This window comes from Lepidothrix coronata, unplaced genomic scaffold (genome assembly GCF_001604755.1).
Source record: "Lepidothrix coronata isolate B3197 unplaced genomic scaffold, Lepidothrix_coronata-1.0 Scaffold10, whole genome shotgun sequence".
Lineage (NCBI taxonomy): Eukaryota > Metazoa > Chordata > Aves > Passeriformes > Pipridae > Lepidothrix > Lepidothrix coronata.
Window position 1 is genome coordinate 4352359 of NW_016690190.1, and position 20485 is coordinate 4372843.

Sequence of the window (20485 nt, forward strand, 5' to 3'; positions counted from 1 at the left end):
TTCTTTCTTTCTTTCTTTCTTTCTTTCTTTCTTTCTTTCTTTCTTTCTTTCTTTCTTTCTTTCTTTCTTTCTTTCCTTCTTTCTTTCCTTCTTTCTTTCTTTCCCTTCTTTTCTTTCCTTTCTTTCTTTCTTTTCCACTGAACTGACATATCTTCAGGCTGCTGTTCTCCTTCTAGAGAGTGAAAGTAGGGCTGACCTGTGACAGTACAAACCAGTCCCCATGGGTTGACAATGAGACGGATCCTGCTGCAGCAGGGTTAATAACAAGGGTTGACTGGAATTTTTAAGTTTTAGTCTCTTTCTGGAAATAGTAAATAGGAAAAAAAGAGGGGACAAGAAGCTCTAGCTGCAGGTTTTTTCTTGTTGGTTGTCATTTTGTGGTGAGGTTTTTGTTTGTTTGGTTGGTTGTTTTTTTTTCTCTTGAATCAAGTGCACAGTTTGCTCCATTTCTATGTGAAACAAAAGTCGCCAGTGCAACACATGATGTGGATGTGCCAGTGGAATGTTCTGGCCAAACCCAAGGTGAAGATGCAGCAGTTCCTGTAGAAGGGCACCTGGGGCCTTGGGGCCAGTGGTGTGCAGGTGACAGCCAGGCGAGCTGGAGAAGTTACCCAGGGAGAGCTGCTCTTCAAGACTGACATCTAGATCTCGCAGAACTATCGCTCAGAAGGGAAGCGAAACCTGGTGAATGTGGTTTGGACACAAAGAAAGACATGAGAGCTCAAAGGATATTGAAAAGAACAAATTATTTTGTGGCTCTGAACAATTATCACATTCTTATCTTAGTGAGCCACTGAGCCTTACTGAGCTGAAGATTCCAGAGGTTCCCAGGGCAGACTCTGCCTCTTCTCTGCCTTCAGGAGGGGGTAAACAGTATGAGCACACAAATAAGATCTCATGCAATATTTTGAATATTAGATGATATTTTCCATGTATATAAATTATGGTGGGGTGTGTGTTTGCATGCCTGTGGATACACACATAGATGTATTCTGTCATCTATTTTTACATTGTTTTATTGTCTGCAAATGTGGATGTGCCATGAAACTGTTACGAGGTGGAAACACAGAGGACTGTGCGACCTGCAAGTTTTTAAATATACTATAATACAAATCAAAGCATTTTGTCTTTTAGGATCAAAAGAGGGGATCATGCTAAGAAAAAGTGTTAGAAAGCTTCAAACTGATGGGTTTCATTTGCTTGTTTGTTTGATGAATGCTGGCCCCAAAATAGTTTTTTCCTGTGGTATTGAGTGCCATCGCATGATGAAGAGGTATAATTGTAATGTATATCTTGCACTTCTTAACCTGTAGAGGTGTCCTTAGCTACTAGATTAATTCATTATGAGCAAGTGACAGCTTCAAATGTGAGAATAAAGGATTTGCATACCTGGTAGAAAAATAAAAGATTAAATAATACTGTACAAACCAATATTTCCCAATTTGAGTACCTGTACTATTGATACCCACAGCACTTCCTTAAAGAAAGAGGCAGGTGTGTTTCTTTTAGGAAACTTTTCCAAAGAAGTCAGATTTAGATATCAAACAGTTTTCATTTTATCTTTGTTTTTTATTTGGATTTTTTAACATTGTAAGAGAATGAATAACCTAGAAATGATAGTTTAAGTCTTTCCTTTGACCTGCCAAGATAAACCTAGTGAATGTAGTTTTGAAAGGCAAGCAGCAAGTTTTTCATTGAGTTATTCTTCCTTACAAACAGGAAGATGAAAATAGTGATAGTAAATATGACTCAAGGCAAGTGAGGGTTGCAAAATTAGATCCTTGGCTGTATGGAGACACTTAGTTATACTAGGATGAAATCACTAGAGGTATAAAATCAATGACTGCATACTAAGACATATTAATCCTGAGTTTAGCGTGGCCTTAATTTACTGCGATTTAATCCTCCTCATTTTCACTTTCTACTGGGATCTTGTACTACAAAACGTGAAAATTGTCATATTGCCAAAGTGCTTTGACACTGTGTTCCAATAAGCTTGTCAAATATAAAACTTAAATCTGCAAGATTAATTGCTTGTATTCTCGGAGGCTGATGTTTTGAAATGCATTTTGGAAGACTTTAGTGTGGTAGCATGAAATAACAGAATGATTTGGTGTCTTATTTGGTGGGTGGCTTTCACTCCAGAAGACAGACTCTCAGGACACTGTCTATGCTTTTTTGAGTAACAAAATCTGTAAATATACCTTTGCTAGTGCCTGGAAGTTAGTTACTAAGAAGGAGGTAAAAGGCAATTTTGATAACACCTTTTCCAGAAAGTAACATCTTCTCCAGGATGCATCCAGGAAGGACCCCACACTAAGTGCTTAGGCAGAACTTGGACACTGTGGGTATATCACTCTATTTTTTCTTTTCCTCAATACATTCATCATAATCGTCTTTTGATGGGTCAAGAGCATGGTGATCTAATATTATCTATTCACTCTGTGAAGCCTCAACATACCTCTTAATCGGTACATCCAACTTTAAAAGGATGTAAGCTCCATTTTCCTAGTAACAACCTCATTTCTATTCTTCAGCTGAGACCCTTTGTCTGACTGCCATGGTGGCTGATTGTATGAGACCTTTGAATTTACAACTTTTGATATTCAGTCTTTGTGCCCTGGACAAGTAAGGTACAAACAGGAAGAAAAGGCTGATGGAGGTAAAAGACAAATCCACACGTTGATATTATGTGACAAACAAAGTGAACAAAATCGTCTCAAAAGCTTTGGTTTACATGGATGCTGAAGTAGTCTTGGGATGTAGCAATCTGGACGAGACCACATCTTTTCACTTTCATCCTGACATGATGAAGTAGTCACAGAACAAAAGCCTGTAGAATGGGACAAGCTGCAGACTTTGAATGATATACAAGTTAGGCAATGATTACGTGTTGAGCATAAGTACACTTGCAGAATTGATGCAGTTTTGGAAACGGTGGTGTCATAAACAACATAACTTTCATCGCGATGTACCCAACATCAAGCTTCTTACATGACAGTGGCAAAAAACTGTTAGACAATTTTGAACTTTAGAAAATTTCTGCCATGATGCATTTGGATTATGCAATGATCTTCTATACTCCTATGCCTCTTCCACACAGTTATTACTAAAATTCCTCTTTTTTTTTTCCCTAGATGAAAATGTGTTAAACGGATATAGGGGATAAGAAAAAAAAAAAAAAGAAAGAAAAAAGAAGAACAAGTATTTTACACAGAATGACCAAAAATTGTAGACTCTAAAGCCCTTCTGCAGAATACTCTCAAAAAGTAAGGAACTGTGCCTCTAGTCCACATCCTTGAACAATTTTTCAAACATACCCATGTCCTAAAGATTTGTTTTCAATTATTAAAAAAATGTTTTTAAGTGTAGTTCTCAGGGGTAGAGGTGATGCCCCATGTCAGGACTTCCACTAGCATCCTGGATTGCACATTCCATAGAAGAGCATAAAGTGCTGTAGCATCGTGGGTTTTTAATTTAATTTGGAACTTCTTCACCCTTCCCATAATTATTTTTATTCTTATTTTTACCTTGTAGCTCCTATATTCTTGTAATGACACATAAGAAGGTGCTTAAAGGTCTTCTTGAAGGTAGCATTGCAGAGCGCATAACAAGCAGGGTTGATGGTGCTGTTGATATAACAGAGCCAGTAGCCTATGGTCCACACAGTGTTAGGGATGCAGGATGTGCAGAAGCTGTTGATGAGCACCATCACATTGTATGGGGTCCAGGTGATGATGAAGGCCAGGAGGATGGCTAAAATAGTCCTTGTCACTTTTTTCTCTCTAGAGGGGGGTGGTTTCTTTTTGGCTGGCTGCTTTGTCATCTTGACTATTTTCCGGGCTACACTATTCTGCTTCTCCTCCCCGTTCGTGCCTACGATCTCCACGGTGGTGTTGGTAGGGGCGCAGCAGTCTCCCTTTGGGGACTTTGTGACTATCTTGATGCATGTCAGCTTGGAGTTCTCTGCTTTGAGATGGTCTTGGGAGGCAGAGGCCTGTTTGGCATCTTTGGTAGCTTCATCCTCTTTCAAGTTGGAGGCTACCACGCTGACAGAGGTGGAGTCATTGGAGCTCTCCTTCTCTGCTTGAACACAGTTATCAGTCACAGTCTCCTCACTGGGTTTTCCATTTTGAATTTTGCTGTGCTCCAAACCATCTCCACTGGTCGGGATGTTGTTATTGTTTGGTTTCACTATTTTACCTTGCACAAGGCTGGGGGAAACTGTATCTTGGTTTTGTGCAGCTTCCTTTTTCGCCTTCTTTATCCTGCTCTTACTGGCTCGAGAGATTTGCCAGTAAAGGACAGTCATGATGATAACAGGCAAATAGAAGGCTGCAATGGCAGTGCCAAAAGTGACAGCAGGGTTGGAAAAAAACTGGATGTAGCAGTCCCCATCTGGGACAGTCCTTCCTCCCACAATGAATTGCCAGAAGAGAATTGCAGGGGCCCAGAGGATGAAGGACAGAACCCAGGCAGCTGCAATCATCATGCCTGCCATCTTAGTGGTCCGCTTCACGGGGTATGTCAGAGGCTTGGTGACACAAAAGTATCTGTCAAAGCTGATAATGAGGAGGTTCATTACAGAGGCATTGCTGGCCACATAGTCGAGAGCCAGCCAGAGGTCACACACCACAGGCCCCAAGGGCCAGTAGCCTATCACAGTGTAGAGGGTGTACAGGTTCATTGAAAAGATGCCGATGATCAAGTCAGCGCAGGCCAAGCTGAACAGGAAATAGTTGTTCACAGTCTGGAGGTGCCTGTTGACTTTGATCGACACCATGACCAGGATGTTCCCAATTATGGTGACTAGACTGAGAGACCCTGCTACCAGGACGATGAAGACCACCTCAACAGTTTTATAGGGGCTTTCCAAAGCCATCACATTTTCAGTGGAAGAGTTTATGTACGTTGAGTTATTCATTGCTGTTCTGCTAACAAGATACCCAGTTACCACTTAAACCTGCAGAGAAAGAAAAGAAAATAGTTACCATCAGGAAATGAGTCTCTTTGACTTTAAGAAATGGATCCCAGAAGAACTACTTGGAAAGAGTTTAAAGATAGAAGATGTATTCAGAAAAGCCAGTCAGCTTTGGCTAATGAAAACACCTTACAACATATACTATCCATTTATGAATCACATAACAATAGGCTACCTCTAAATAGGTAAGAAAGACACACATTTGAAGCTAAATCTATATTTTTAAGTTCTCAGATGATTTTTTTCCTCTTTATTCTTTTTTAAAGCTAATATTGACTTGAATATTTTGGAATTCAATCTGCATATTGTTTTCTTTCTTACTGACTGTTCGTTTCAAACTCTAATCCAAATAAAAAAGTCCAGACCTGAGGGTATGACATTCTTATAAGGCAGAGTAATGCTGTGATTTACTGGGAGCCAGATCACACGAAGGCAACTTCTGTTTCCATCTTTCCTTCATGTTCCACTTGGGCATTCTTCTGTGAGATTTATGGAACAAGCAAGCTTGTGTCATGTCTCCCCCTAATTTTCTGACCCTGCAGTCTCTTTTTTTGGTCAATACATACAAAGATTTTGGCCCTGCATGAAACTAATTAGTCTGGCAATAAACAAAAAAAGGAAGGCCTGTTGAAGTCAACAGAATAAGTAAACTCACCTCAGTTGAGCATCTGGCTATCTAGTTAGATGCATACATTTTTTATTTTATTTTTTTTCAATTTCAGTGAGATTAAAGTTATTTTTTACATACTTTTGAATATTTGTACCTGAAAAAGGCATTGGTTTTTTTTTTGAATTTTTTAAACGTGATGAGATTATGCTTGCTAGATGCTTGCTTGATGCTTGCTTGCTTGTACAATTCTCATTATTTTTCAAATCACAGTATTTTTAATCTGTATCACATGAAGCTACAACAAAAGGTCTATGGAAATGGGTAACAGGGTAATGATAAATAAAGAAAAAGGTAAAAATCAGTTCTGTTTATACACAGAATTCTTTTTGTGCCCTGCATAGCCTACCAGCAGTACTCAATAAATTATAATTAAACTACTAGCAATATACGACTGATAGAAGACTAAGAAAATGGCACATGCTTTTGCCTTCAGGATATGTACTATCCTTTTGTGCATCTCCTGGAAGTCAATAAAATGCACTGGAATTGTACAGCCCGTCTCTGACTGCTCATTGCTTATGAGCTGTGCTCAAGGGATTATTGAGGCATAAAGGCCAGATGTGACAGAGAAGTTAGATTTTTTTCTAATTAAAGTATTCTCCTTTCTTTCCTCAACCATAAGGCATCACTTTTTAAAAAAAGAGCTTCTAGACATGATGGTACAATCGAAGGAAGACAAAAAAATCATTTAGGTTGGCTCCTTTATACACCCAGGGTTAAAGAACTCTCTTCTGGTCCCTCTGACTAACCTGCTGATGCACAGACATACACAGTCCATGTCACTCCAAAGGAACAGTGCATTTTTACTGCCATTTCAGAACTGTAGTTTGGTTGTTTTATTGGTTTTTTTTCGAGATGAAAATGAAAGAAGATGATGCAAAATGTCAGCATAGCGGCAAAAACCCTTCTGACCTCCCAGGAAAATAAGCAAGTCTGTCTCCATGGAAAAGTCAAAGCGCTATACCAGGGTAAAGGTTTTCTTTTCTGTCTGTAATCTTGTAATTTATAAATAAAGAAATACAACTGGCAGAATGTGGGACTCATGCATTTGCCTTTGCTTTCAAAAACAGCTAAGATTTTTTTGTCAATTCCACGTTGAAGTGAATAGAGGAACATAAGGCTACATATACATTTTTTTTCCCTGCTATCTATTCACAAGTATATCCCTATAATCCTTGGGATCAGAGTCAAGAGGACAAAACAGGGAAGAGGAATTCTTCAGTTAAATCTGTGCTTTGTACAGTAAGAATAAGCTGAATGGAATGTAACAAAAAAAATTTATACTCTGTGCAAAAAAATAGACAGGACACCTATAATATATAGGACTGTTGTTTCAGCATTTCACAGTGTATTTTTCTCCCAGAGCTTCACAAATGAGCTGCTGGTTATCCTGTTAGATGTGTCAGATATCAATTTTTGGTACAAGCTAAGAACTTCTCCCAACCAGATTTGTTTATGAACATTCTTAACAGAATGCATTTTTAGTGAAAAAAACCAAAATAACACATAGAAATGTACTGATTTAAAAAAAAATGCAGCTGAAAAGTCTTTGTGATCCAGGGCTCTGCAGCTACCTCTGGTGACAGAGAGTGAGTGGGGGAGCAAAATGGAATTAAGTGAGAGAGGATCAGAGCTGAAAAAATTGTGCTTTATGATAGAAAACAAGTGTTTCTCTTCAATTTATTTTTGACAAAATGTTCTGAAGTTCATTTCATTCCACTGAAAAACAATTTGTTTTAGAAACTGGAAACTTGTGAAACCAAATTACCATCTCCCAGCTAACTTTATTCCTAGGTCTTTTCAGGTGAAATTTTTACCCACTTGCACTGGAAATATTTGTAATTCAGTATAAGTTCTCTTGATTTTGTTATCTGGGATGGGGGGAGTGAGATGAAAACTAAAGGCTAATTTTACTTGCTGGGAATAGGAGGAATTCAGTGTGTTAATGTGAATGGAAGTAAAGCAGAGGAGTCCCTTGCCCAGCGATCTCTAGTTGCACAAAACTTTCCTGCCATAAGAAGGCTGCTAGTTCTGGATTGCAAATTACATTGACAATTACAGATTTCTTAGGTATGGAAAAACATATTTGCTATTGCTAATTCCAGTAAAAACTTCCTTTGCTTGCATCAATACCATTGTAAAGTGACCCATGTGCTGTGTATCTTGACAAGAAGGCAAAGGACTGGAGAAACATTCATTTTCAACTGACATTTATTGTTGCTGCTGATAGTACCACCCTTATTGGAGCAGAGACGGCGGTGTGCATGTTTCCTAAATCAAGACACCCTGAAATCTTCTGGACTCTTTCCTGTTGGCTCCAGCAGGGCTTGAATCAGGCACGTAGAGAGGCTTCTGTTTCTTATTGTGGTCGCTTGCTGCCTTGGTAGAGGACTGCCTGTGGACTGCTTTTGGTTTTTGTCATGCCACAGAGCCCATCTCTCCTGCTGGAGAGGCAGTTGTTATGGGAGCAGATGTTATTCATCAGGCAGAGTTACGGGGCAGAGGCACTTCAAGGTAATATGACCTCCTGCATGAGAAATACCAGATCTTATTCTTGAACAAACAGAGCTCTCCTCTGCAAGCCCATGGGTGTTTGTGTGAGTTGCACAATATGGCACTGACTCCCATGGGCTTCTATAATTTATCCTGCTATACTAAGTGCATTCTTGCTAAACAGAGAATACCCAGAAAAGGCAAGGAATGTCTCTTGTGACCTGAAAAGCAACCAAGTTCATTTTCTGAAATATATTTCAAAATATATATGACTCTGTGGAATGGAAACACCATAATCACCACATGGAAAATGTTCAAAGCCAAGAAAGCCACATATAAAATAATTCACTGTTTTATATTTGATATGTACTTGGGAAACATTTCCAGTGCAGTTGTTTCTCCTCTGAAGAATTAATAGTGCTGAGAATCATTCCCATCTTTTGACTAGGTGATGGTTTGAGGCAGAACTGGGGGGTTTGGTAGACGATATGGTGCATACACTGTTGGCCTGATGTGATCCCGGGTCTTTTTGCAGTGAACAGTTGACAGGGAGAAGCATAGCACGTGTGGGTTGACTTGGACCCCCAATACCACCCACTAGGAGAAACCTAGTCCAGGCTGACACAGGCTGAAGTAAATCTTCTCAGAGCATGCTGGCAGCCACAGTATGCCTTGTTTTCCTTCATTTACCTCCCTAGCAGTTGTGTTGAACAGAGAAACAGGTCTGATAAGTCTTTAAGCTAGTTCACTGTAAAAGGGAACTGCAGTGGGTGTGAGGAAACAAAATGTTGCTATTGAGGGTGTTCATCCTATTCTGTTGCAGGCACCGAGGAGGAGGCCAGCAGAAATGGGAGGTAAAGGAGAAGGGACAAGGACTACATATCACCCTTAGGATCACGATCTTCAAACAGCAGGTACTTAAATACTACATCCTGCTGGATGTGCTTTCCACTTAGCCTGACAGGAACGCATCCATTTGGTGCAGGTGAATCTTATACCAATAATTGTAATTTTAAATTTAAAATATATCTCCAACATCTGTCACAAAAGAGACTATAGAAATGTTGTGTATATTGAATAAAGTGGCTGATACACCATGCCTGTCAAAGTTTGTTAGACAAATCCTTCCTCTGTATTGTCCTTATTGACACGTTAAATTTGGTAAGGATTTAATGTCTTCTTTGAATTCTCTGAAATCATACGAAGGTCAAGACATGAAAGAGACAACTAATGATCTGTACCTGAAAGTTATATTTGTGATTTAAATGGGATTACCCAGGAATCTCTGTGTCTTTCCACTGTGAGCACTTCTCAACATCCAACTCTCAAGCAAAAGTAAGATACACTTTAACTTCCCCTCTTTGATCTAGTTCCTCTTCAGCCAACACCTATGTAAAATAGATTTGATTTCTGCTCTAGCAATAGTAGATCTTTTTTCCTGAACTGATTTTTATCCTGAACTGCACTGGTTTTGATTCTAAATTTCTTCCTGCCACCATTTAAACCCACAGTGTGAAAGTGAAAAGAGAGAAACAAAATCCCTAAGCCTGTGAAAAATATCCTAAATCCATCAGTCAGAATTTGTTACGGACTTTAAGAGAGAATATAGATAGAATCTAGGCTTTTGATAAAAATTATTTCAGAAAGTTTCCAAACACCTGAAGACTAAAATCTTCACCACACGGATTACTTCCTGCAATCCTTTGAAACTAGAAACATCTTTGCAAATTGTTGGTGTCTCAGTATAGTCCATTCTCTTTATTTTCATGCACTTTTGTTTATCTCAATCAACAGATTTCCTACAAAAAAGATATCCTGTGGGCCTGCCCGGATCTACTTTTTCCCATCTCGTTGTGAAGGATATGTAAGAGCAAAATAAAAAATTTCTGTACGTATCTTGAAACAATAAATAGATCAGAGTCAAGAACATTAAAAAAGCAAACTAACACTGTGCCTCTAACAGCAATTGAAATAAATCAGAAATAAAAATACTCTCCCAAAAGCAGCAGGGGACTGTACATGAGTGGGTGTCAGTGCTGGCATCAACACTGCTGCCTCAGTGCTATTGTTAGGGTCTGAGGATTTGTACAGCTATTTACTACATCTTGCTTACTGCTGTTCTTATAGTCTAATAATCTCTCTGGTTTCAGGAAATAATAACAACAACAGAAAAGCAGTTTTTCGTCAAAGATCTGGATAATTATTTCTAATATATTGGTACTGTTGCTATTACTGTTACTGTTGTTGTGCTGATAGTCATCCATTGCTACTAGGGCACTTAATTTATTATCTGTCTGTAAGTATAGTTTTGGCTGCAGATATGCCTTTGTGTTTCAGGACCTGTGTATTTAAGAGAGAATTTGCATTCTGTCTTTAGGCATCTGATATCATTGCAAGCTAAATTCTGCTTCTTAATGCATTGGGAAAACCTGAAAATTATATTTAATAGGCATAGTTTAATCTAACTGGTTTTGATCCACAAAAAGGAATTTTTACCTTACGGAGTAGAGAAGATACTTTCACTCACATGCCTCCTACTCTTGTTACGGTTATATATAAAACACCCCTGGCCAAAAACCAGCAAGAAAATAGCCAAGTCACTTGGTTAAGTTATGGCAAGGTTTTCCTCTCCATTTTGATAGAACTATATGATATAGTTGCCCATATGATAAAAATTACTGAAAACTTTGGTCCATATTATTCCTTCTGAGTCCCACCTGCACTACTGGGCACCTCAGCCTGTCAGAGGTACTTACATACTAGAGGGAATTTGCAGAATGGTAGTTGTAAGTCAGAGGGCTTCACCACTACACTTCAGGCAAAAAAAATAGTTAAGGATGCTCTTGCTGTTTAAAGCTGAAACAGAATAACTTTCTTTGTTTGGTTGGGTTTTTTTTGTTTGTTTGTTTGTTTGTTTGTTTGTTTGTTTTGTTTTGTTTTTTTTTCTGTTTTTTTTTTTCAGGTAAACTGTGAAATGGGTCTAGTTACTAAGATGAAAAGAATTTTTTTTAATCCAGAAATCAGACTAAAAAGTAAATTTTAGTCTACGGAGTACGAAAAGCAAAATGGAGTTCTTATTGAAGCATCTCACAGCTTTCTCTAGAGGGTTGGGTTAAATGGAGAGGATCTCCATCTAGAGGCACAGATAGGCAGCTACCACATAAAACAGACATTTCCAGAAAATTTAAATACTTACTTATCTCCTAGGTGGAGGAGCCACACATTTTATTGCAATTTACGTTTTAGTATAGTTAGTGAGCAGAGATAAAATTTGATGAAAATCTGAAACCATGACATCTAAATATTATTACAGCAAGCAGTCTGAATGAAAAGGCACAGTTAGACTGGGGCAACCACTGCACAGAAACATGTTTAGGCCTGAGCTTATCCCCTGCAGCCACAATTATTGAGTCATCGCTTTGGACATGATCCAACTCAAATTGTTGTTTCAGAGCATGTCATAAATGGGTCAGAAGAGTGGCTTGATGTCATCAAAAGGTAAAAAACTAGTGACTAGGTCATGCCATGTACACATTTCATCAGTGGACCTATACTGATTTCCACTTGCAGAAGTTACAGGATAACTAGAAAAAGGAGATGAAAGCAACAGATTTCAGTAAGTCACTTCTCTTTTCCTCCTTGTGCTGCACTGTTGTTGCTGGAAGTTGGCTGAAGCTTCTCACACCAGTCAACTGAAACAAGACAATTTTTATTTGGCTATAATTACCTACTTCAAGTGTTTTAGATAAAATACTCCTACTAGAACTCAGACTAAAATTAAACCTATCCTCAGCCATGAGAAAGTTTACCTCAGCATAAGAGTTATTAAAGTTTCTGTTAAGGTTGAATTGAAGATCATTAGATTCAAGGATAAATTCTCTAAAGGAAGAGCGTGGTGAGAGTTAAGTGCTCCCTCTGCAGCCCAGCACAGATTGGAAGCACAGTATTTCATTATCCTCACATCAGCCATCACACCTGTGCTATTAAAGAGAAAAACCTTATGAGAGCTCCTCAATGTCCCTGAGTGACAAGTGGTGAAGCTAGTGAAAGAGGAGAGGGAAGGCTGACTGAAACCAACCAGAATTTATTCTTACCTGAAGGCAGTGCGTAAGAGTAATGCATGTCTCATTTAGAACATGTGTAGGTAGAACTCAAAAAAATCCCCCCAAAAAAGAAGCAAACAAACAATTTTCCCAAAGCAAAACAACAAAAATCCTCAAGCAATCAAAAACCAAACTCATAATCTTTCTGTTTTTTTCCTGGCTTTAATTATTATTTTTCTGCAAGGACATGAAGGAATATTGGTCATGAAAAAATAACAGAGAACTACAACACAGTACAGGGAAGGTCTCTCAAAGAACCACTGATTAACCCCCTCAGCCTGACAGTGAGTCCAGAAAAGATGCTGTGACATTTCAGTGAATCTCTGCAAATCCCTCCAAGTCATGGAGGTCCTTTTGGGACCTTGAATAAACCCATGAAGCCTCTCTCAGTTCTTCAGAGATTTTGCAGCCTTCAATAGGGCCTCTGACAGGAATATCAACATACTGAGGGCCCAAAGAGACTCTTACTGAAGTTAAAGAAAATCTTTCCTTTTCCCTTGGTTGTAAATGGTGTCAGTTCATTGCTTTTACCAGGGATTTTCTTATTCACTCACTTTGGTCACTTATGATCAGATTCACTGGTGATATATTTGGATGATACTCTAATCGATTTTGGACAGTACAGTTTCTTCACTCAACAAATGCTTTTAAAATTCTTTTAAACCCATCATGGTCAGTCTCCCAGGAAGTTCTCAAGAGCCTGAAAATCTAGTCTGTTCTGCTTCTGTGTCAATTAATTTTGGGAATTTTTACACATCTTCCATCTTACTTAACAGCTTACCAAGGATGTAGATTAAAAGCATAGAGAAGAACGCTGACTTGGATATAAAAGGAAATTACTCAAATTCTTTGCAAGCATCTAAGCATATATTGAACAGAAGTTCAAACTTGTTTCTGAAAGGGCAGCTAAATCTTTTTTATGCCTGTGTTACTGTAGGCTGCATTTGAGGCAGCAATAGTGAAATAGTGGAAGAATTTGTACCAGAAAGGAGTGACACCTCAATTACCAATTCAGAATCTATATTTCCAAGCTCATTCTGCAGTCTGAGAAAAGTTTGTGAAAGATGGAAAAGATGGTAGCAATACTTAACAAAATATTTATAAAAACATTTAAAATTTCAAATTAAGTGTTTTCTACAACTAATTATAAATATATAACGATCACAGCTATGAATGTTTATGTGTATGATCATCTTCCCTTTTGTGAACAGAGAACCTCAAAGATTTCATTTTCCTTGCCAAAGAAAGGAAATATTTATTTACCAGTTTTTCATAGATACTACATTATCGTATGTTTTCTAAATCTCTGACTGTGCTGTGTTTCACTAAATGACTGACACCTACTTTAATTACATAGATTATAGCTGCAGACTAACTACTTTTCAACTCCATTACAGGTTTAAGAATCTGTGTCTAAATCTGACTCTGGTGTGTGGGTCCAGATATTGGTCTTAACACGCTGCAACTAACCTTAAAAAGGAAAACAACCTTAGCTTTGCATATGAATAATTCACTATGTCATTAAAAGAAGCCCTTATCCTACGTTAAAAAATAATATAATGTTTAAGAAGGTTAACTTAATTACTGGAAACTGGAGGACTTGTCTCTGAGCATGTAACTTCTGTAAAAATAATACTCAGCAGCACTGGACCAGGAAGACTAAAATTCATAAGAAAATACTCTAAAGCTGTCTACTAATTTTGATTTTTTAGGAGACATTGCAAAGGTTGCTCACACCAAAGTCTGACCTCTCTTGAATAACTACAAAAACAAAATCTTGGGAACATTTGAAATGCAATGTTTCAGAAGGGCTAAACCAGATTATTTGAAGCCAAAACTACTGAAAGCCTGAGGAGCTTTAATTAGCACAGGATAGAGAATAGCAGACCGTTATTTTATGCACAGTTCTGCACTTTGCCAACTAGTCTTGTCACTTTAGCAATGAAGTCTATGTGATACAAAACTTCCACAGAATGATTGTGATGAATACACTCGATGTCTCTTATATATTTTATTCTGAGTCAAAAGCGAGTTTTTAATTAAAAGAAGCAAACAGGTTGATTTCGAAATTCAGAGACTGTGACATTATATTTTACCACATCAGAACTTCTTACACGTCATGGCAGAAGCACCACATCAGCTTCAGCACAACCGTTTCTAGAATGACTCGATTTGCAGGAAGCCAGTTCTTCTCCCATTTCTGGTGTTGAGGACCTCAAAATCTTTTTATTAATGTTCTGAAATTCCACAATTATGGTGTACATTACTCTCTTCCTACCTTTGGCAGGCTTGTCTGTTATTGTCTGCAAGTTTGCTGTTTCTGCTTCTACATCTGAGATGACCTTTCCACAGCAATAATGTTAAGGGAGAAAAACATTACTAACTAATATATTTTGTTTTCTGAAGTTCCACTTTACACTGTTCTTCTGCAGTGTCACCTACATGGTCCACTACTCTGAATCTGAATCCATCTTTACATAACAACTCCTTAATTTGGGACTTCATGGTGAAGCAAACATATGGAAAGTAAAATTAAATCTAGATAGGAATACAGCCTACTAACATACCTAGGGAACAATCTCCTCCATCAGTCTTCTGAGTCCCTGAAGTGTCATGTCTGAGATTAAATCCCTCCCACTGTGCCATGCAACAACAACAGAATCACTCAGCAGTGATTGCTGCATTGCAACGTGCCTCCATACAGCACAAACCTGTTTGATGAGCACAAATACATGCCAAAAGAAAGGCATATAAGGATGTGTGGGGCAAGAGAAAAGAGTAAATGGGTGAAAATAAGAGGGAGGAAATGGGGACAAGAGTGAGGTGTGAATGAAAAAGAAAAGAAGTTAATGAGAAGAAAGCAAGAGTAGCTACAAGAGAAAGAGTTCTGCGAGAGCATTCACCTGGATCTTCAAATTGTTGCCCCTTAATACCTGTTTTCAGTAGAAATTCCTCACTGACCCCAATTTCAGTACCTGTCTGTATTTCCCCATTACAGCCCACAGAGAGACTGACCAGCATTTCTTTATGCCTTGCTCATTGAACAGTATTGTGGAAACACTGATGTGACTTGAAGTTCTGAAATTTCACCTCTGATGGTCATTCAAACATTTAATTTCCTAAATCTATTGCCATTCACTGAGACTTGGCTTCCATAACCCCTTTAAAGAAGAGAATAGAAATGATTTTTTTTAAAAATGTATCCTTTTCTTTTTGTAATCAAGAAGTCCAGTATCTAATATTTGTATAGAGATGATTTTTCCTCCAGTATATTGGTTTTGTTGTTTTCTGTGCTATTATATATGCTGCGGACATGAACTTATTTCCACCTTTTCCTATCATCCTTTTCTTGTTGAGTTCTGCACCAAAGAAAGCCATGACCTTGGGTCTGGGACCATTAACAACGCATTCCACAAAGGGTCTGCCTCCAAAAGGTATGAGATTTTGATAAACAAGTGGGATTCAGATTTTTATCTCTGGATGAAGCTGGTATTTATCATAGGGTTTCTATATTTGTGCTTATCATCCCTAGGGATAAGTATGATGTTCAAAAACATAATGGAAAAAAATTACACAAAGTAAACAGCAAAAGGAAACTGTGACTGAACTTGGGGGACCCCTGGAGTGAGGGGTCTCACCTGAACTGGCTGAGGCACAGTTCAGTGCTGTGAAACAGCCTCAGCTCTCCATGAAGTCACGTTGCAGGGATTTGAGTTGTCTTTCCCCTGCTCTTGGCTGTATTACTAAGTGCTGCCTTAGCATCTTCTCTCCCTAACAGTGACACTTTTTCCTCAGATATTTGCAGCAGCTTTCCTTTCGGACCTGATCTGTAACCTACAGGTTTGGGACAGAACCACGTCACTCTTCCCACTTATTGATTTCCCTTTTCATTTTACCTTACTGCCTAGTGTAACACCAGTTATCCTTCAGCCTCTCTGGTCTCTCTCATCTTGTTCACCAGATCTCTGCTGTTCAGAGCAGTCTTCTGGCTATTCTTTTTCCTTAGGTCACACTGTATTGTTTTTCTCATCTTGTTGTCTAACAGTTATTCCCTTTGCTGGCAATGCTCAGCTCCCATTTCTCTGAGCACTTTAAACTGCAGGAAGACAAAAAGGATTCCTGCAGTCTCAAATAAATCTCCTGAGGGGTCTGGCAGAAAGTGATGCTGTAATGGCACACTATGGTGCTGCCCTACCATGAGAAATTAATATTGGGTGTGGCTGATCACTGACTCTACCAGACAACTTACAGAAATAGTCCCAACCTTCAATACCTTTTCTCTGAAGTTTGTAAGAAACTGATACATCGTCACTGACTGTTCCGAAATGATGAGAGACAATTTTTGCTCCATGTTTGAGAATTATCAGTGGGGCACAGTATCTTCTATACAATAGCCCTTATGTAAGAGAGGTAATGAATATTGCTTTGGATGAGAAATGCAGAAGACTCAAAACTGGAAAATCAGGAGACATAACTAATCAAGACTAAAGTATTCTGCTAAACTCTGTGTTTGATTATGAAGTGAATCAGATCCATCTGAGCAGGAATTGTTCTAGAGAGTATGAGAGAGTAGTTTGTGAGAGTAGTTTGAAGGGACGACCTTACAACAACAGAGAAGTGGCAGCATATTTTTATCAATAAAAAAGTATCCAGTAGTAACAGAGCAATAGCTGGAATAGAAGATGGTAACATTACCTAAATTATGTCCATATAATAAACAATTATATTTTATACAGAATTTATGTGTGTGTTCAATAATTTCTTCATTAGCTAGTTACACCAACACAATCACTGCATAGAGTGGAAGTGAGAAAACCCAAGTGAGAAGGTAGACCCAAGATGGGAGGTGATTTTGCCCTGCTAAAGTTTATGGTTCTCTGCAGCTCTCGGAGTTTGAGGCTGAACAAAGCCTCAGTAACACCACGCTGATTTGCAGATGTCATGTACCCCAGTCATATACTCCTTGTGATACTCTTTGAGAAATCTATGGCTCAAAGGCGCATTTCACAGCTCCTTGCTCTCAGTCACTCACACTATAAGCCTGTGACTTCAAAGAGACATCTGAAAGGAAATGTTCGGAACAAAAAAAGGAAAAAAAAAAAGAGAGAGATTGTCTGCTTGTCCTTTTATTTTTTTTTCCTGTTCATGATATAACAGGCTTAAGATGCTTTGGTATAACTGCTTCTCAGTGGGCTATTTTTCCCTTCTTACTCTACAAAAAACACAAAAAGAAATCGGCAGTGAGGAAGAAAACAGCTGTGTGATCCCAATCCAGATGCTTTCATCTTAGAGAGGGCTTGTCAAAGAGCAGGCAAGTGACTTTCCATCTCTAAGCAGGCTCCTTGAGTTGAACTGGAATGATGTCCAAGATAGTGATTTTCAGAGGTTTTCATATTAGAAGTTAAAGCAGTAGCACATGCTAAGGCATATACTGCTCCCTGCTGCAGATCCAGTCAGAGTAAACAAGAACAATCTCTGAGGGTTGGTGGTGCCCTTTCAGGCTGTAGGTAAATCACTAAGGTGACATTTTCTCTTGTTTCTTAGTGTAAATGAGGTTCAGTTCTAAATTTAATACTTTTTAAGACTTTAAACATGTTATCCATAACATCAATGTCCTCCACACATGAAGTCCTGAATGTCTTTCATGAAGTTTCTAAAGTGTTAGGGTGGGTCTTTGTGGGGCTTTGTTTTCTTTTTGTTTCAGTCTGTGATATGCAATGCGATCATATTGAATGTCTGAAGCACGGAACAACACTGGATAATTAAAATGCAGACACTCTTGTTTGTAAAAAGACATAATGGAGGGATTTGCCGTTAGGTTAATGTTTAACCTCTTAATCTTTCTAATGTTGTGGTTGGAAAATGCCTTTGAAATTTAATTATCCACTTCTGTACATTTACCACTTTGCAAATGAGCTTTTAAAAATGCCATTTCTCTTTACAGAGATCTGTAATAATTTTGTATCCACTCATAACAATGCTGGTCACCCTAAGCAAATGCTGCCCAACCCACCATGCCACTGACAGCAGCATTTATTCTCTTCCTACTTGTCTAAGGTTTACATATATTAGACCATATAATTTAAGGAATTTTGTGCTTTCTCCTTTACCCTACCATATGTTAGAAGCATTTCAAATCTTAGTAGATTATGGTTTTGCATCTAAATAAAGAGCCTTTTAGTAACCCAAGTAGTAAAAATCTCAATAACTAATTGGGGATGGGTGACATTGTCCTGAGAAGAGACTTATTCCAGAAAATGGTCTAAATTATTAATGTTTTGATAAATAGGAATAAACTCAGAAGGTAACTTATTCTGGTTTCTACATAAGATATGAGTCTATTAGTATATTCCCTATATTTTCATATCAATTTCTCAAATGTTTGGAAGAGCAGGTAATGATTTTTGATTTTCTTTTAATAGAGGATACTGTGGTAGGTCTGCTGTGTTTGAAAATTCTTGCCTTGGTGACTGTCCAGTGCAACAGAAAGTTGAAAACTGTATTGGTTTAACTGTATGGTAAGGATGGGCACTGTGGGAGTAGATGGCAAGGAAATATTTATCAAAACACTGTCCAACAGTATCCAACACTCTGTCTCATAATATCAGCTAACATGATCCAGGCTGACCACTATTGTCAGCTGGGTGGTCAGTGGACAATGACAGCACAATTAGGTCAAAAAAACATGGATATCTTCCCACTTCTCATACTCCCACATACAGGAGTAAGAGAGTCATGGGGACTCTATGCTGAGACAGAAAAGAAAGTGAAAAGTGGCAACATCACCACTTCTTTTTCATCAATAATCTTACTTATGCTTCTAAGACCTGACACAAGGGATGTCTCAGTTATCCACACAGGCTGTAAAACAGCACAGGATAAAAGAATGTAAGGGTTGTGGAAAAATACAGGACAATTCCTTACCTACATCCTGCACAGAAGTGTATTAATTCTTTCTTTCATTATCTCCAAGGTAGGTATTGCAAAGGCAAAATCAATTTAGGTCAATGATAGCACATTTACATTGCATCACCTTTGCAAAGAAGATCAAACATCCAAAAGATGACATTCACAAATAATACAATTATATCTGATAAGAAGAAAAATGTCTTTTCTAGCTACTCCTGCTGGATCTTGGCGTTTAATAAATTCATATTCCATACTTCTGAACAATCTGTTTAGAATTGAACATAGTAACACAGTTTCATAGCTATTTTCAGATACAGATACAGCAGAGAGCTCAAGAGAACAGAACTCTTACACTTTTTCTGGGAGGATCTCTTCTTGCTGCCTTGTAGTCTTCAGAGGTGAAGGGTGTTTGTTGCTCTGCATCAGTGGACTGGTTTAGTGCTCCAGATAGTGAGACTCTGATGCAATTTGCCTTGTACTAAGCAGAGTCAATATTACTTAAACTCCCATGTAAATACACATGGACTTCAAACACAATTTAAGTTTCAGACATTCTAGCAAATTTGTCATGAACCCGCTGCACATGAACTGTGATTACCTTCTGTTCTTTCAATACTGGGAAATGGGGATGTTTGAGGATAAGTAAATGGTAAGTAAGTGGTAATGCAGCCTGTTCCAGTATTTGGCTGAGGATAAAGACAATGCATTGAAAAGAGGAAAAGCATATAGGTTTCCTAGTTTCTCTTTTTAAATCTTGTGATGCACATTGTGCTTCTTTGATCAGAAAGTGGTTCAGTTTACCATGTCTGTTAGGGTCAGTATAAAAATAAAGCTTATGTAGTAAATTTGGATGAGTTTTGGGTTTGCAAGGCTCTATACAGGAAGTGAAAAAATACATTTGAGATTTTTCTCTTTCCAAAAAGGAAGTTCATAAAGTTGTTTCAAGACTTATAAGCAAACTGACAAAGGTAGTAGGATTAAGGATGGGGAATGCTAAGTAGTTTAGTGCTTAATTTTAGACAAAAAAAAATTGTTGGAACGTTCATATATGACTTTCTGGAGTTTATGAATAAGTTTTAGTTGAGATTGTTTCTGGAGCAGCTGAGAACTGCCCAGCACAGCAGGGCAGTGCTGAAACCATGTGCCATAACCAAATTATCGATTTGGGAATAACGGTGTTTAAAACAGGCAAATTATAAAATCATGACAAAGGTATATGGAGAGATCTTCTGGTCACAAAAACAGCTGCAAATTCTCTTAAATTAAGTTTAATTACATTTCTTAAAAGCATTCATTACTTGTCTATTGAGCCTTTTTTTTAGATTCGAC

General features: G+C 38.2%; 1 protein-coding gene across 1 annotated transcript; it reads right to left on the reverse strand.

The window, feature by feature from the left end:
* Nucleotides 1-67: 67 nt before the first annotated feature.
* On the reverse strand, nt 68-19636 carry CHRM2 (cholinergic receptor muscarinic 2). Its single transcript, XM_017804915.1, has 3 exons — nt 19509-19636; nt 3531-4963; nt 68-681 (listed from the first exon to the last, which is right to left on the reverse strand). The coding sequence occupies exons 2-3, from the start codon at nt 4922-4924 to the stop codon at nt 657-659; spliced, it is 1419 nt and encodes a 472-aa protein (XP_017660404.1). The 5' UTR covers nt 4925-4963; nt 19509-19636; the 3' UTR covers nt 68-656.
* Between the last annotated feature and the right edge of the window lie 849 nt (nt 19637-20485).

Bases quoted from the DNA above. Each gene is read 5' to 3' on its own strand.
- CHRM2 (XM_017804915.1), bottom strand. From the start codon at position 4,924: ATGAATAACTCAACGTACATAAACTCTTCCACTGAAAATGTGATGGCT. The intron at 682-3,530 runs GTAAAAATAAGA...CACATTCACCAG, and splicing joins AAGAATATAGGAGCTACAAG to GTTTCGCTTCCCTTCTGAGC.